Source organism: Rhineura floridana, chromosome 16, assembly GCF_030035675.1.
Source record: "Rhineura floridana isolate rRhiFlo1 chromosome 16, rRhiFlo1.hap2, whole genome shotgun sequence".
Lineage (NCBI taxonomy): Eukaryota > Metazoa > Chordata > Lepidosauria > Squamata > Rhineuridae > Rhineura > Rhineura floridana.
The window spans coordinates 1,499,845-1,515,473 of NC_084495.1; the positions used below are offsets into that span (position 1 = coordinate 1,499,845).

The 15,629-nt window shown below is 46.3% G+C and overlaps 1 protein-coding gene across 1 annotated transcript in view; it reads right to left on the reverse strand.

Moving 5' to 3' along the window:
- Window positions 1-15,285, reverse strand: part of AR (androgen receptor) — a 267,275-nt gene extending 251,990 nt beyond the window's left edge. The window contains exon 1 of the mRNA XM_061598960.1: window positions 13,523-15,285. Within this exon, the coding sequence (XP_061454944.1) occupies window positions 13,523-14,733 (1,211 nt within the window). The 5' untranslated portion in view covers window positions 14,734-15,285. The remainder of the gene's footprint in view (window positions 1-13,522) is intronic.
- Window positions 15,286-15,629: the final 344 nt, after the last annotated feature.

Consider the following 15,629-nt stretch of genomic DNA (forward strand, 5'->3'; position numbering starts at 1 on the left):
CCCGAACTATGGAATGGTCTCCCCGAGGAGGTGCGCCTGGCGCCGACACTATCATCTTTTCAGCGCCAGGTTAAAACCTTTCTCTTCTCTGAGGCATTTTAATTCCAGTTAATTCTAAATTATTATATTTTGATTTTAGACTGTACAGTTTTGTGTACAGTTTTGTATTGTGATATATTGTATTGTGTTATTTTTATTGTATTTTTAATGTTCACCGCCCAGAGAGCTGTTGCTAGTCGGGCGGTATATAAGCTTAATTAAATAAATAAATAAGGCCTGCCTCCCTCACAGAAGTCAGGCAGTTGCTCAGAGCCGTCCCTGCTGCATCCTGCCTAGCTCAGGATCACCACAGGGTAGAGTCATCCCTCTCCCCTTCCATCAAGGGAGATATGTGTGTCCTTCATCCCCAACTTTCTACATTCCTTGCACTGGCATAAGGTGGGCTCACATTATCACCTACCACAACAACTGCCATCCACCCAATCCCTGGCAGCAGGAGAATGCCACATAGCGGGGCAGATGGCTCTCTGAAACAGGGGCCGATGGCTTGACCTCGTGCAGGCTTGACCTTTCATGGGGACGCCCCCTCAGGACCCACCAAAGGGACTCACTGATACCTGTTCCTGTACTCTTCCCTGGCTTCCCTCAGGTCTGGAAGCAAGATGGCCACACTTTTACTTGCACACCCTGGGGGAGAGAGAAACCGTCTCCATTTTAATGCCCAATAAATCTTTTAGTGAATTATTTTGATTCATTTTTTGCAGCAGCCTGAGGCACTACCACAGGTCAATCTTAGATGCACCTAAAAGATCATTGCACTCTCTACATATCGAACCGCTCTCTGAATTCTGCCAGAGAAGGCACTGCCTGCAGATACCATCCTCTCAGAAAGTCCGTTCTGCACTATGTTGGAATTGAGCCTTTAGCTTGGCGGTACTTACCCTTTGGAACTCCCTCCCATTACATATCAGACACGCACTTCTCTACTGTCTTTTCAATGCTGGCTAAAGTTGCTCCACTTTCAACAACCCTTCTAAACTGAGACCTTTATCCCAGTCTGTACTGGATTTGGATTGATTTTATGTATGCACCACTCTTGTTTCACACTCTCTCACACACAGAGAGAGGGGTTTTTTTATTATATTCGCTTCAGGACACCTCATGGAATGAGGGCTTAAAATCTCACAGCAGACCATGAGGAAATATTGTTCTTGGATTACAGCACTCCTGCCTGCAAGTTGGGGAGTGACTAAATGCTCCCCCCTTGAAAAAAATACCCTTATATGTAGGAAGTGTCTGTAGAAGGATAGTGAAAGTCCTTCTCCTCAATATCTAGTGTTCCCTGTGCATAGGGTGGGATTCATTGCTGGTCCTACTCAGAGCAGACCCACTGAAGTTAACCAACATGACTAGCTTAGATTCATTAATTTCAATGGGTCTACTCTGAATAGGACTTAGTTGAATACTACCCATGAATTCCAACAGGCAACATCATAAGAACATAAGAAGAGCCTGCTGGATCAGGCCAGTGGCCCATCTAGTCCAGCATCCTGTTCTCACAGTGGCCAACCAGGTGCCTGGGGGAAGCCTGCAAGCAGGACCCGAGTGCAAGAACACTCTCCCCTCCTGAGGCTTCCGGCAACTGGTTTTCAGAAGCATGCTGCCTCTGACTAGGGTGGCAGAGCACAGCCATCATGGCTAGTAGCCATTGATAGCCCTGTCCTCCATGAATTTGTCTAATCTTCTTTTAAAGCCGTCCAAGCTGGTGGCCATTACTGCATCTTGTGGGAGCAAATTCCATAGTTTAACTATGCGCTGAGTAAAGAAGTACTTCCTTTTGCCTGTCCTGAATCTTCCAACATTCAGCTTCTTTGAATGTCCATGAGTTCTAGTATTATGATAGAGGGAGAAGAACTTTTCTCTATCCACTTTCTCTCCCCACACAAACATATTCTGAACTGGTCCAGTCCAGGGACATTTAATTGTAGGGCTGCTGTTTTGGACAATAGGCCTAAATGGCTGCCCACAAATGAGATGCTCATTATACTACCAGCCATGGATATATTTAGGGAGATTAAATTTAGAGGCTTCTCTCCACCACTAGCCCAATACTTAAAACAGCTTCAACATCCCAATAACCTCTTTCATGAAGGGGCGCAAGGAGAGAGGGCAACTTCTGGTGTGACCAGAGAATAAGCTAAAAGAGCCAGTTACAGTTCAGTAAATAATGCATTTGAATTGAACCTGTAAAACCTCTATTCAATTCTACTTGGTAAAAATGAGGTGCTGGTATTCACATCTGGATAAAAGTGCTGTGGGTGGCAGCACAAAATGATTGCCACAGGCAGCCAGAAAAGAGGTAGCAGTACTCCATACCAGTAAGTACCATCACACACACACACAAAGCCCAAAATATATTTATTTTCTACATTTGTGCTTCCCACTTTCAACACAACAATGTTCCCAAGGTGTCTTATGCTAAAAGTCTTTGGAAGGTTAGCTTTTGGAAAGACCTCTCTTAACCACCTGTTGGGTATGCTTTAAATTGGATTCCTACACTAAGCAGGGGGTTGGACTTGATGGCCTTTCCAACTCTATGATTGTAGCCTCAGGTTGCAAACTGGTAATTTTGGGAACATCACTGATTTTACATGCAAGCTAACAGAAGTGTTACATAAGCCTCTATGGTCTTCTTACTAAAATGAAAACAGTACATTTTACAGTGCCTTGCAAAAGTATTCAGACCCCTGACCAATGCTCTCATATTATTGAATTACAAATGGTACATTGTAATTTTGTTCTGTAGGATATTTTAGTTGAAACACTGAAACTCAAAATCAATTATTGTAAGGCGACATTGGTTTTATGTTGGGAAATGTTTGGAAGAAACATAAAAAACGGAAACATGTTACTTGCGTTAAGTATTCAACCCCTGTGCTGCGGAAGCTCCAAATCTACACAGATGAAAGAAAGTGCCTGTCGAGGACACAATGACCTTACCATTGGCCTCCTCCTGTGAACCATTAAAGTTGCTGTCGCATTGTCAGGATAATTGACAATGTCACTGTTGAAGGATCATTGGTCAGGCTGTGGATCTGAAGGAAAATGAAGACTAAAGAGCATTCTACAGAAGTGAGAGATAATGCAATACAAATGCATAGATTAGGAAAAGGGTACAAAATAATATCCAAGTGTTTGGATATTTATTTATTTATTTATTTAAAATACTTATACCCCGCCCTTCTTCTGAGGAACTCAGGGCAGCTCACAATTAAAACAATAAACAATCAGAACAACCAATATACATGTTAAAAACAATTAAAAATAGATTAAATCAAAATAGATAAAAACTATAACATTTTTAGTTAAAAGCCCGCCTAAATAAAACAGTCTTCACCTGGGCGCGAAAGGATGATAGCGAGGAAGCCAACCGAACCTCGCTAGGGAGGGAATTCCACAATCTAGGGGCAGCCATCGAAAAGGCCCTATTCTGTGTCTCTCAGCAAGAAGAACTTGGATATCCCAGTGAGTACAGTTGGATCAATAATCAGGAAGTGGAAGCTGCATCACACCACCCAGGCACTGCCAAGAAAAGACCTTCCCTCAAAACTCAGCACTCAAACAAGGAGAAGTCTTGTGAGAGAAGCCCCAGAGAGGCCAACAATCACTTTGAAGGAGCTACAGAGTTCAGTGGCTGGGAGTGGAGCAATGGTGCACCAGTCAACCAAATCAACACTGGCCTATAAGGGTGGGTGGCAAGAAAGAAGCAGTTACTCAAAAAGTACCATCTGAAAGCAAGTCTGGAGTTTGCCAGAAAGCATGAGAGTGCCCTAGCTGTGATGTGGGAAAAGGTTTTCTGGTCAGATGAGACCAGGAGAGAGCTTTTTGGCCAAAACTCAAAGCACTATGTGTGGCGCAAACCTAACACTGCCCTACAGTGAAGTATGGTGGTGGCAGCATCATGCTGTGGGGATGCTTCTCATCAGCAGGGACTGGGCATCTTGTTAAAATCGAAGGAAGAATCGATGGAGCAAAATACAGGGAAATACTGCAAGAGAACCTGCTGCAGTCCACTAAAAACCTGAAGCTTGGGAGGAAAATCACTTTTCAGCAGGACAATGATCCCAAGCGCAAGGCCAAAGAAACACTGGAGTGGCTCAAGAACAAAAAGATGAATATCCTACAGTGGCCCAGTCAAAGTCCTGATCTCAATCCCATTGAGAATCTGTGGTGCTCTTTGAAAATTGCGGTCCACAGACAACATCCAACCAACCTGAAAGACCTGGAGCAAATCTGCCAAGAGGAATGGGCCAAAATCCCTCCAACACTGTTTGCAAAGCTGGAACACACCTACCCCAAAAGACTTAAAGCTGTTAGTGCAGCGAAAGGTGGCTCTACCAAATATTAATGTGTCGGGGTTGAATACTTATGCAAGTAACATGTTTCAGTTTTTTATGTTTCTTACAAACATTTCCCAACATAAAACCAATGTCACATTACAGTAATTGATTTCAGTTTTTCAAAATAAAATATCCTACAGATTACAATGTACCATTTGTAATTCAGTAATATGAGAGCATTGGTCAGGGGTCTGAATACTTTTGCAAGGCACTGTATGTTTGCACTCCTATGATCTTATCATCTTGCTCCCTATCACTGGGCAAAGGTAGTTTGACAAATATTTTGCACTGTTTCTGGACACAGTAGCACAGGCTGAAACTTTGGCAGATGTCCAGAGGAAGAGAATCCCGGACTTGAGAGGCAGCCACCATAAATTCTTCTGTGTGCCCTTGCAGATCTATGAGAGGGCTTCTAATCAGTGGTGTGCTGGAGCACGTGGAGGTAGTCTGTTAGGTATACTAGATCCAACCTTATACTCCATTATAGTTAGTCACCAACCAGTCAGAGCAGGGACTGGAATCCTGCCACAATGTGCTTCTATGACCCACCCACAACAACAACTGGCATTTTGCACCAGCCAAAGCTTCTACACCGCTATCAAGGGGAGCCCTACATAAAGCACATTACAGTATGTGATGTTTTCTAGCCTGCAGTAAAGTATGCATGAACAAATTAAGGCAGATAATCTGCTTTCCGGCTTATCCAGCAGTTCTTTGTATCAAACTCCAAAGTTTATGACTTTGAGACCTGCTAGGGGGAGGGGGAAAGGGCTAATTACAGCTCAAGACATAATGTGACACAGGCTCTGCCTTTTAACTGGGGGTTACAAAAAGGTGAAGAGAAAAAGAAAAAAAGGGGGGGAAAGGACAACAAACGACGGGATTTTTCACATCCATGATAAATTCCCTGGAATTCACAGTACATAAAATTGGTTCTCGCGACTGCAGACTTTTGAGTGTATCCAAAATCCAGCCAGAAGGGCAGGTTTAGAAACAGCATTCCTACACGCACAATTGGTCTTCAAAAGAAATATCTACATATTATTGCCATTAAATGGAAGTAGAAAGGTCAGGGGCACCCAATAGAAAACAGGGGCCCAATCCTGTTCTTATAGATGCCAACAGGAACTTTTGGGGGGGGGGAGTAATTGTTATCCTCTTAACTTTGACTGTCCTGAACTTCTGCTTAAATAGTTTTATTGTTTTATCTGCAATGGGCACACAGACCTGCAAGAAAATTAGTTCTGAAAACACAGGAATCAAAAACTGATTCAAACATATCTTCATCCAAGTATTCAAAGCAATTATAAAACAAGTTATAGTAAAATGTTCCAAATCTCCAGAATTGTTTTTAAAAAATTAAACCTAATTCTCAATACAATTAACCAAACTGAGATCCTGATTATGCAAGGCTAATTAATCCTAATAGCAGCCTGTACTTAAATGAACTATTATTCAAGATGCAAAGGAAATGGAAGTGAAAAGACCTAAAAGCTACAGGTCAATGCAGTATGGATTCACGTTACAGAACATCTGAACAATTACTCTGAGGCCCTAATCCAGAATAGAAATTAGACATGCTTAAATCTATGGAATAAAGTCAAATTAGAATTCAAACAGTCTTAAGTATTTCATTTGCAAAAGGAGCCTACGTGTCCCTGTGTTTCTATGAATCAAGTCCTTACATTTAATAGATATTGACCAGGCAACCTGGAGAAAAGGAGACAGTCGGGTGCTAACCCAGAATGTGTGGCTCTGTGGTCCACAAACCAGTTAAACTAGAAAACCACAGCAGGCCAAAGCACTACTTGTTCAAACTCTAAACACACATACTGCTTGATTTTTTTGGTTTCGTTTTTAATACAGATAATAAAAGATCCAGATGAAGCAGCCTCACTTCATTGACTTATGTTGCATCCTGTTTTTTCTACTACGGCAAGTATTATTATTGGTGGTGGTGTTATTATTAACCTAATTCCAAGACATCTTCTTTGAGCAACGTTTATTAGGATTCAGTTATATGAGCCATGAGTATCAGAGTTGCAAAAGCAAACCTAACAATATTATGTTGTTAAAAAATACACAGCACCCGCTCTGGAAAGATTACAATCTATTTTACAATAGGATGTAACAAGTAAAACTATAATTAACAAATAAATGGCTGAGAGAAGAAATGGAGCGGGATAAGAGGGTTAAGGGGAAATGTGATTACAGCCACGAGCCATATGTGCCCACCTCCATGTTTTCAGCTCCTCTCTAATCCATTTAATTCACTTTGGGGTCTCCCTCCAAGTCCATTTACAGTTAGCAGCTGGATCATTCTCTCATTAAAAATAAATAAATCCTGAAGCCAACATGACCAAATTGTCTATTTATTTTTTTATTGTCTGTCTATAAGCTTATCTCTGGTAAACCATTTTCAGTCCTGGAGTTGAACATTTCTATTACTGAACATGAAATGCAGTTGATAACATTCCAGTGAAAGTACCGTAATATAATGGTGACTGGCGACTACACTTAGAGAAGCTGCACAAAAACAACAAACTACCAGCCGGCTTACTTCTGGAAAAGAACATACTGTGTTGTGACAGGCCTTGAAGGCAATCCAAACGTGGCTGGGTTTTTCTCCTGTGCCCTTCCTTCTCTGTTTTCCCTTTAATTCTTTTTAAGTGAAATTAGCAAGAGGACTTACAGCCTTGCAAAGAACAAATCCCCATAAAGCTACCAGTGGGAAACTGGGCCCAACTCATGGAACCATTTGCTCCTTTCTTCCTCTCGGTCACTAAACCATCCCACCTTTGAAAAACTAAAATCTCCAGCAGCAGCATCAGACTGCAAGCCTCTCTTTCATACCAAAGGAGGGCTTTTCCATTAGAACTGCAGCTCATGCCGGAAGCAGGCGCCACGAAACAGAAAGTGACCAAGTTATGTTTTGCAGAATTGACATACGAGGTCCAGACCAATGTCCTTCAGGTGAGAAAGACCCCATGAACTCTCCATTCGCCCTCCCCTTCAGCCAACCAATCCTGTTCTCTCCCTAAGGGCACTAAAATTGGACTGGCCTACTTCTTTTTCAATAAAGAAAGCAGCAGTTGAAATGAAGCATGGCGTGAGCTAACACGGGGGGGGGGGGAAATGCAGCAAGTGTCCTCAAAAGCAGAGAGGGAAAACAGCATCAGGATTAAAAACGACATGAACAAAGTTAGCTGAACAATTTACAGAACTGGTTTATGGCTAAGGTCCTGGTTTGTGTTCTCAAAAAGCAGGGCTGGCGGAACAGCAAAAGAAGAAACCCAAAGAGCAGAAAGAACTGAGGCATCTGAGTTGGTCCGAAGGGGAGAGAAAGGCAAGCTTGCTTTCTGGAAGGACTGGTGCTGGGAACCTGACTTGTACGCAGCTGGCAGATATGCTGGCCCAGAGTCCCTAGTGCAGAGGGTAGCCAGATTTATGTATGTGTATGTGGGGAAGTGCATGAAAGACACCTGGGCATGGCCAGTGGCACTCTCCCGACAAGGTATCTTGAACTCAGCAGCGCAAATCAAACTTCTTAAAGATCAAACCTAACTGGTACCAGCCCTATAGGGAAGATGGGGGCAAGCAATAATACCAAAACATCAGTCAGCAGCAGCTTGGATTTGAGTGCCTGAGTCTGCATCAGTCCCCTCTGTAGGATTGCATGGCACGTCCTGGGGCTCAGGCCTGATACTGAAACCAAACTCCAGGACTTGGCACTGGTGAGCCCTGGGAGAACAGGGGCAGACAGTCAATGGTCCACCAAGCTTGAGCAATAGGCTTGCTATGCAGGCCTCAGTTAGGGAAGGGAGGGCAAAGCAGGACCCAGGATCGAAGGCAAGAAAGTCCCAGCAAAGTGGTCCAGGAGAGTAATGGCTTGCTGCCTAAAGCTTCAGCTTGAATGCAGGATGGGCTGCAAGTTGAAGAGAATATCCTGCCCCCGTAGCCAAGAGTCCCCATGACATATTCCCTGCCGTACTGTATGTAACAGCCAGCAAGGTATTTTTGCCAAACTGTTTTTTACTGAACTATCCTTTGAACGTACAAAATATTGTTTGTATACCAAGTGACAGACTCACTCAATTGAAAAAACCCAAGAAGCAACAGAAAGAACCAACGGGAAACTTCCTGGGCCCCTGAAACTGTCTGCCTTTGCTGAAAGAAGGACCAAACATATAAATCAGACATCCTTATCTCAGCACCAACCATTTATTCATGGCTAATCTCCACCCTTCAAGGGTAAATCAAAAGCCACTCGCCAGGCAGCTAGTGATAAAGTTACACAGTGATTATGCTCCCAAGAGAATAAATAACTCCTAAGGAGATCGATCTGTGTATAACAGCAAGGAGGGAAAGACCACACACAATCTTCACCACTCTTTGCTTAAAATGCCAGAGAGTGGAAATGCTAAATATGAAGCAGCCGTTGGTGTCACTCACTGTCAGATGAGACAGAAAGCATTACAAAGAACAAAGGTGCTTGAAGCCATAACTATCCTTGCTGCACTGCTACATCCTTGATCTATGCTTGGGAAGATTCCTGCAGTCCAAAGTGGGAAAACAATGCAACCATCATTGGGAAAGTGTTAGGGAGAACTAGAGATAATAAAGAGGGAAAGACCAAGAGCAAAGAGCTATAAACTGGATGAAGCAAAAATGCAACATAATATGTAGCACAATCCAATGCAACTTTCCTGGAAGCAAGTCCCACAGGTTTCCCTTACTCCCTGGCAAATGTGCACAGAACTGAAACCTATCTCAATTTATACCCAAAGTCCAGCAGCGGAGGCATGAGATGGGTGAGAGTAAGGCAGGCCGATACTAGATGTGACTTTGTACGCTGTAGCTCAGGGTAACCAACATCACTGAACGATCCAGTCAAAGTTAAACACTTTTTAAGTTGCATTGGGTTTTGGGGAAATAATTTCACCACTTGCTTAATTCACCAACTGAAGTGATTAGGATTTAGAAATGGTGGAACTATGTAGGAAAAGCAGAGGGGCAGGATTCCATCCTACCCCCAACTTCCAGTGTTTTGGCAAAAGACGTTGAGCAGCCAGCACCAAAGTTTTTAAAACGTTATCAATATTATTTAATAAATACCTTTGAACATATTAGGCCAGTTGCATTTAGGCTTGCTTTTTTACATAGATCTACCATGTCACCCCCACCATTAAAGTTCCGATTACAGGGCTCCTTTTGGAGAAGGTAAGATGTTCCCGGAAACTTGCAATGACATGATTGGAGTGGGAAGGGAAAGGTTATATTCCCATCTGTCCAAATTGAGCCGCAGTCCCATTTCCGATGAAAGGGAAACGAGCTTTTCTATGGATCACAATTGGAGGTACATTGCACAGAAGGCAATCCATTAGACCAGCTGTCTACAGCAGCAAGATTGGCTGTTCCGTTTTGAAACAAGTGGGCCTATTGTTAAGTGATACATAAATACTATTCCACAACTTGGATGGCACTCTTTAAAACTGCAACGAGACCAGAGATCATAAATGTAAAGAGCTGATCCAGGTCTATTGACGTCAATGGAAGGGTTTCCATTAGATTCCACAGAAAGCTGGATAACGGCCAAGATAAATGATAAGAAGGGAATGGATAGTCGACTGCTTACACTATATCTTCTTTTTAAAAAAGACACACACTTTGGTAGACTAGAGTTTGAGTCTCAACGCCGGTCTATCAAATTCTTATTTCTGATGCTCTCAGCCTTGTACACTGCAAAATGCTTCCTACAGGGGCCTTGTGAAATTAATATGATGGAGGGTACTTTAGATATCTAAAACCACATACTCCATAAATGCTCAATCCAAGTCAAAATTACTTCTTGGGAAGTGACTAAAATATTACTACCATAGTTCGGACATTATGCATGCAATTCTTCTACTTTTCTATTTTCACTTTGTACTTCATCCTATTCGGTATACTCTTCTGGGCAGTACCATTACTTGTAAATAGATGAGGGCACAAATTGACAAACATACACATAAAGTGGATGTATTTGCACGTCTATTAACTTTTGAGTTGGGAGACACAAGTTACAATTCCCATTTCTAGGACGCAAGGGCTTTTACGAGTCAGAATCAATACATCGCCTAACATAGTTTCGGTGGATTCTAACTAGCACTGCACAGGTACCATTTGCAATACTTTGTAGTAATTTAAGGCTATTATGGACAGTGTACCTACCATGCAAATTGGGACTGAACAAATGGGGGCTGCAGGCCAGAGCACAGGACACAAGAGACCACATTACTTTTTTACTTATAACACTGACTTGCATTTCAAGAAGGCAGGAGAAAATGGCGGACGGCTCAAGTCTTCTAATTGAAAACAGCCCATACAAGTTTCAAACTTGCATGCGCACAAATGGATTCTTTGCAGAGAACTATTGTGTGTGTGTCAGCTGTATATTTGCTGATTCAACATGTACAGAAACTCCTATCTTTTTTAAGTGTGTTGTTTTCCCCCGTCCAACATGCATCGTAAAGGCACAAATGCCAGATTCAGCTACAGGTCTGCACCCCACTTGGGTATCATACCACTGAGAGTTTCCATACAAACACCTGAGCCTTGTACATCCAGAGTGTATTATATTATTATAATAATGAAATATCTTTGCAAAATTATATAATAATTGATAAGGATACTATGTTGTGTTATCAATGCAACATCTCTGTTCAATTATAAAACTTTGAGACCTTGGATTTTGGCTATTCCTACTGTTCCTCCAGATTATGAGCCTTTGCGGCACAGGATAATTCATTAAAAAAAATCTCAGTGGTCACCATAAGCTTCTGGCTCAGGTGGACTAACAATCATATTCATTATCAAACTAAAGAAACAGTAAACAAAGAAGATAATACAGCCCAAACCACACCCTGGTTAAACTTAAAAGCTAGAGTTTTAACACCACTTTATATCATGATTCTATGCACCCCCGTTCACTAGAAATAAGTTCTACTGAGACTGGTGAAATTTCCTCCTGTATAACTACATTTTAGCACCATAGTACCCGTGACATTGTAGTCCATGGGATTGAACTGGAAGCCTCTAGTACTTCAATTTAAGAAGCTTGGGTGCTGGGCTGCAAGACTACGGTTGTAAGCAAGCTTAAATCTGAGATCAGATAGACTTGCTCCCAGAAACGTACGTTTAGGATTGTAGCTTTAAGGAAATAAAGATGCTTGAACCAACACTGAGGTACAATCCCCAAATTCCCTCTTTTTTTTAAAAAAAGGGGGCGGAGGGCAGACAAATCCACTATCAAGTAAGCCACCACTGCTTTAAAAGTATGTTGTATTTCGACTGCTGTTTGTCATTCTCTTACAAAAAAATTAAATGTTGATTAAAAGACTATACTACCAGCAGATGCTTTATTGCCTCAACAAACAAAGCCATCTTTATATCATGGGAGCAGGCATGAGGCAACCAGGCAGTGATGAAATCTGAGTTCTTTACAATAGGAACAAACTTACCCTTGCCTCCATTTTAACTTATGGTCTCGCCACTGAGGATATCAACACAGGATCCACTGGAGATGTGGAGACTGGCATCCTAAGGAGTACACTGGTAATAACCAAACTCATCCCATAAGACATGGGAAGGGGCAGATTTTAAGCCAGCATGCAAGAGAAATAGATATCGAGTGCCTATCACCTATTGCCAGCTGTCACCACCAGTTGAGTGAGGCAGTTGCCGGTGAAATACGCAAAATGGGTGAGTGGGAAAGTGTGCGCCAACTGATTAAGACTAATACAGAACTAAGGCTGCAATCCTAAACATTTAAGAGAATGGGGCTTACTTCCAGTACACATCGTGGCGGCTGCTACTACACCACAGTAATTAACTGGTGTCTAATTTGGTTTCACTAAATGTAAAGAAAGGAAGCATTTTTATATACATTCATGCACACCTATATACATATATGCACCAGTCACTTCAGTGTTTAACTTCTTTACATCAACTGCTTCTTTTTCTTCTGTTGGAAAGGAGTCCAGTTAAAACATGTAAAGATATTAACCGCAATCTATTACCGCTTAAATTTGTCAATGGATTTTCATATCTCTTATTTGGTATAATAAGGCCACTGGAAAAAAACTGCAGTACAACTTAATTAAATATGCAGTCCTAATTCAGACTCTAAAAGAGGAAAAATTCAGACGCATTCCTCCATATTTCTGGACACAAATTTGCTCAGCTTAGCATCTCCCCATGCTGCTGAGAACACTTCTAGAAACTTCTTAAAGCACCTCAAATATGGAAACTTTTAAATAATAATTTTGAAACACCCCAGATTGCCATCAAGAGGCTCAGATATACAAAAAAGAAAGAAAACAGAAAGATGCAGAAATATGAATCATCCCAGCTACATATGTCTAATGGATCACTACATCACCTTTCAGTGTCTTAGGTTTCAGTATGGAAAGTCTGGCACAATCACCTTCCTTGATGAATCATGAGATGCAATCCTGTGAACTGAGCCAAAATCTTCCTCAAAACAAAAACTAGAGCTCAATTTAGGAAGATGAATCCAACTGTATTTGGAATCCAGGATGCTACTCTATCCAACAAAAGCAGCATTCCAGAAACCAGAATCCTCAAGCCCTGAGACAGATCCTATCACCTGCCAATAAACTGGGGTAAAGTTTGTGCTTGTGCCTGCATTTGTTTGTTTTATGTCCCACTAACATCTCATTAGGAAGCTCAACAGGCAGGCTGCAAGTGATGCCGGCTAACTTGACACAGCTCCCTCTGAACAGCTTGCTTAAGCAAGACGTTTGTGCAGGTGGCCATGGGCTATCAATTCCCATTTTGACTACGGAGATGCACTGAACAATACCCAGGGGAGCTGAAGGAGGACCTGCTCTCAAGAGGTCACGTCATTCATTCTCCAGCCCATTCCCCTACATTCAATCATGGTTAAGTTATACAGGCCCATTCACTTTCTACAAACCCCAGCGCGTTACCCGCCACCCCTGCCGGAGTTTGAAAAACCCACAGGTACCCGACTAGGCAGAACTCTGCACGTGAGCGGCCCGGTGCCGTTGGGCCCCTCGGCGATGGGGGCTGCGCCGTAGGGGCGCGCCGCAGCTCTTTACCTCATGTCTCCATAGGCCCCCGGGTAGCCCTCCATCCAGGGGGTGAGCTCCGTCTTGATGCAGCCGGCGGCCGGAGCGAAGGGCACCCTGCCCACCACGCCGCCTGGGTACCACACCTCGGACGGGAGATCGCCGCTTTCTTGCCCCGCCGGTCCTTGGCTTCGGCAGTAGCCGAAGGGGCTCGGGGCCGCGCCCTCGGCGGCTCCGCAGGGTCCGTAGAGCTGTCCTTCTTCGGCGAAGAAGGGGTGCCAACCCGGTCCGGGAGGGCCGCCATAGTGGGGCGCAAAGGCGGGCATTTCCCCGGGGCGCCGACACTGCGCGCCCCAGACGCCGCCGGCCGCATACTCCAGGGGGCTCTCCAGCTTGATGCGGCCGTGCGAGGCTAGCGCCAGCTGTATGTTATAGCAGTCGCGGCTCTGGAAGGCGCCCGCCGACGGCTCGTCCAGCTCCGGCGAGCCCTTGTAGAGGCTGAGGTGGCCGGGCACGTCCATGGCCAGCGCGCCCTCGCCGCCGCCGCCCTCCTGCTCGGCTTCGACGATCTTGCAGCCGCCCATCGTCAGGGGCCGAGCGTGCGCGCCAGGCAGGGCAAACATGCAGTCGCCGCGGGTCGTCACCAACTCGCCGCCGGCGCCGGGCGCATCGAGCGCTTCCACTGCCAGGCCCATGGAGGCGGAGACGGCTTTGCACAGCTCTTTGGCGCTCTCGCCCAAGTAGTCCTCCTTGTCCGGCGGCGCTTCTTCGCCGCCGCCGCCGCTGTGCGGCTCGCCTTCGGGCGGCTGCAAAAGACTACTCTCGCCCAGAATGTCTTTCAGGTCCCCGGGGCAGCTTTGGAAGGAGGGACCCAGCAGGGCCAGAGACGAGGGGCCAGATGACGCCGCCTGGGGAGGCTCCCTGCGGTCAGGCTGCAGCCCTTTGCTCGCCTGGGGCTGCTGCTCCAGCGGCAGGTAAGAGGGAGAGCCTGGCGGCTGCTGGGACGGCGGCTGCCGAGCGCTGGGCTCTTGCAAGCGGGCGCTGGGCTGACATTGCCCAGAGGAAGAGGAGCTGCCTGTCGCCGCCGCCTGGTGACTGGGACCGGCCTCGTCTCGCAGAGCGCCGGGCGCGGGACTCTGGAAAGCTTCGCGGACGCTCTGGAAGAGGCTCTGAAACGCTCCTCGGAAGGTCTTTCCCGGCGGCCGGGGATACACCCTGCCCAGGCCGACGTGCACCTCCATGCTCCCCTCGCTGCTGAGCTCGCGGGATCAGCCGGCGCCGCTCCTTCTCTGGCGCGGGGTACCTCCTGCGCTCGGAGCGCTCGCAAGCACAGCCCTTGGCTGGGGGACGGGGGGCAGCCGCAAGAACCGGGCGCTTCTACCAGCGGCCGCGGAGCGGGGCCATCCCTTCCGAGGCGAAAGGGAAACTCGAAAGCTGGCGCAAGTGCCGCCCTGGGCTGGGGAGAAGAGGCGGGCTGGGCTCGCGGCGCTACAAGTCCCTGCCTACCCCCCAAGCCAGCGCGCGCGCGCTTCCGAAGGGGCAAGAGCCCGGGAGCCGACCTGCGCTGCTCCCGCCGGATCAGCTGGGCCACTTGCACCGCCGGCGCGAGGGGACGAGGCGGGCAGGCTGCTCCGGCTGGCGCAGCGACAAGCTGACGTCTCTCTGGCAGGCAGCGCCCGGGTGAGACGAGGTTACCACCGAGCGCTGCTGGCTGGAGGCGAGAGTGCGCCGCGGACCAAGCACCGCCAGCCCTCCGCGCTCTCTGGCCCGCCGCGGTGTCCTCGGAGCTCCGCACTCTGCTAGCCGGCCAGGCGGACACTTTGCAAGGCACCTCGGCCGACCCTCCCCTTTTGGCCCCCGCCCGGCGAGGGGAAGGCGAGGAGGAGGAGGAGCGCCGAGGCCGGCAGCCCAATCAGCGCGCCCGGCGAGGCTGCCGTTCTGCGCTCGAGCCGAGGAGATCCCCAGCAGGAGGGGGGCCGGGGAAGAGAGAGAGCGGGACGAGCAACAAGTGCCGCCGGTGCTGCTGGGGGCGGCGAGAGCGCAGGAAAGTGCCCGGTCAGCCCCGCCGCTCGCTCGGCCTGGGTCGCCACGTGGCGCCGCCTCTCCTCGGCCCTCCGGCGGCTCTGAAAGCGGCGCG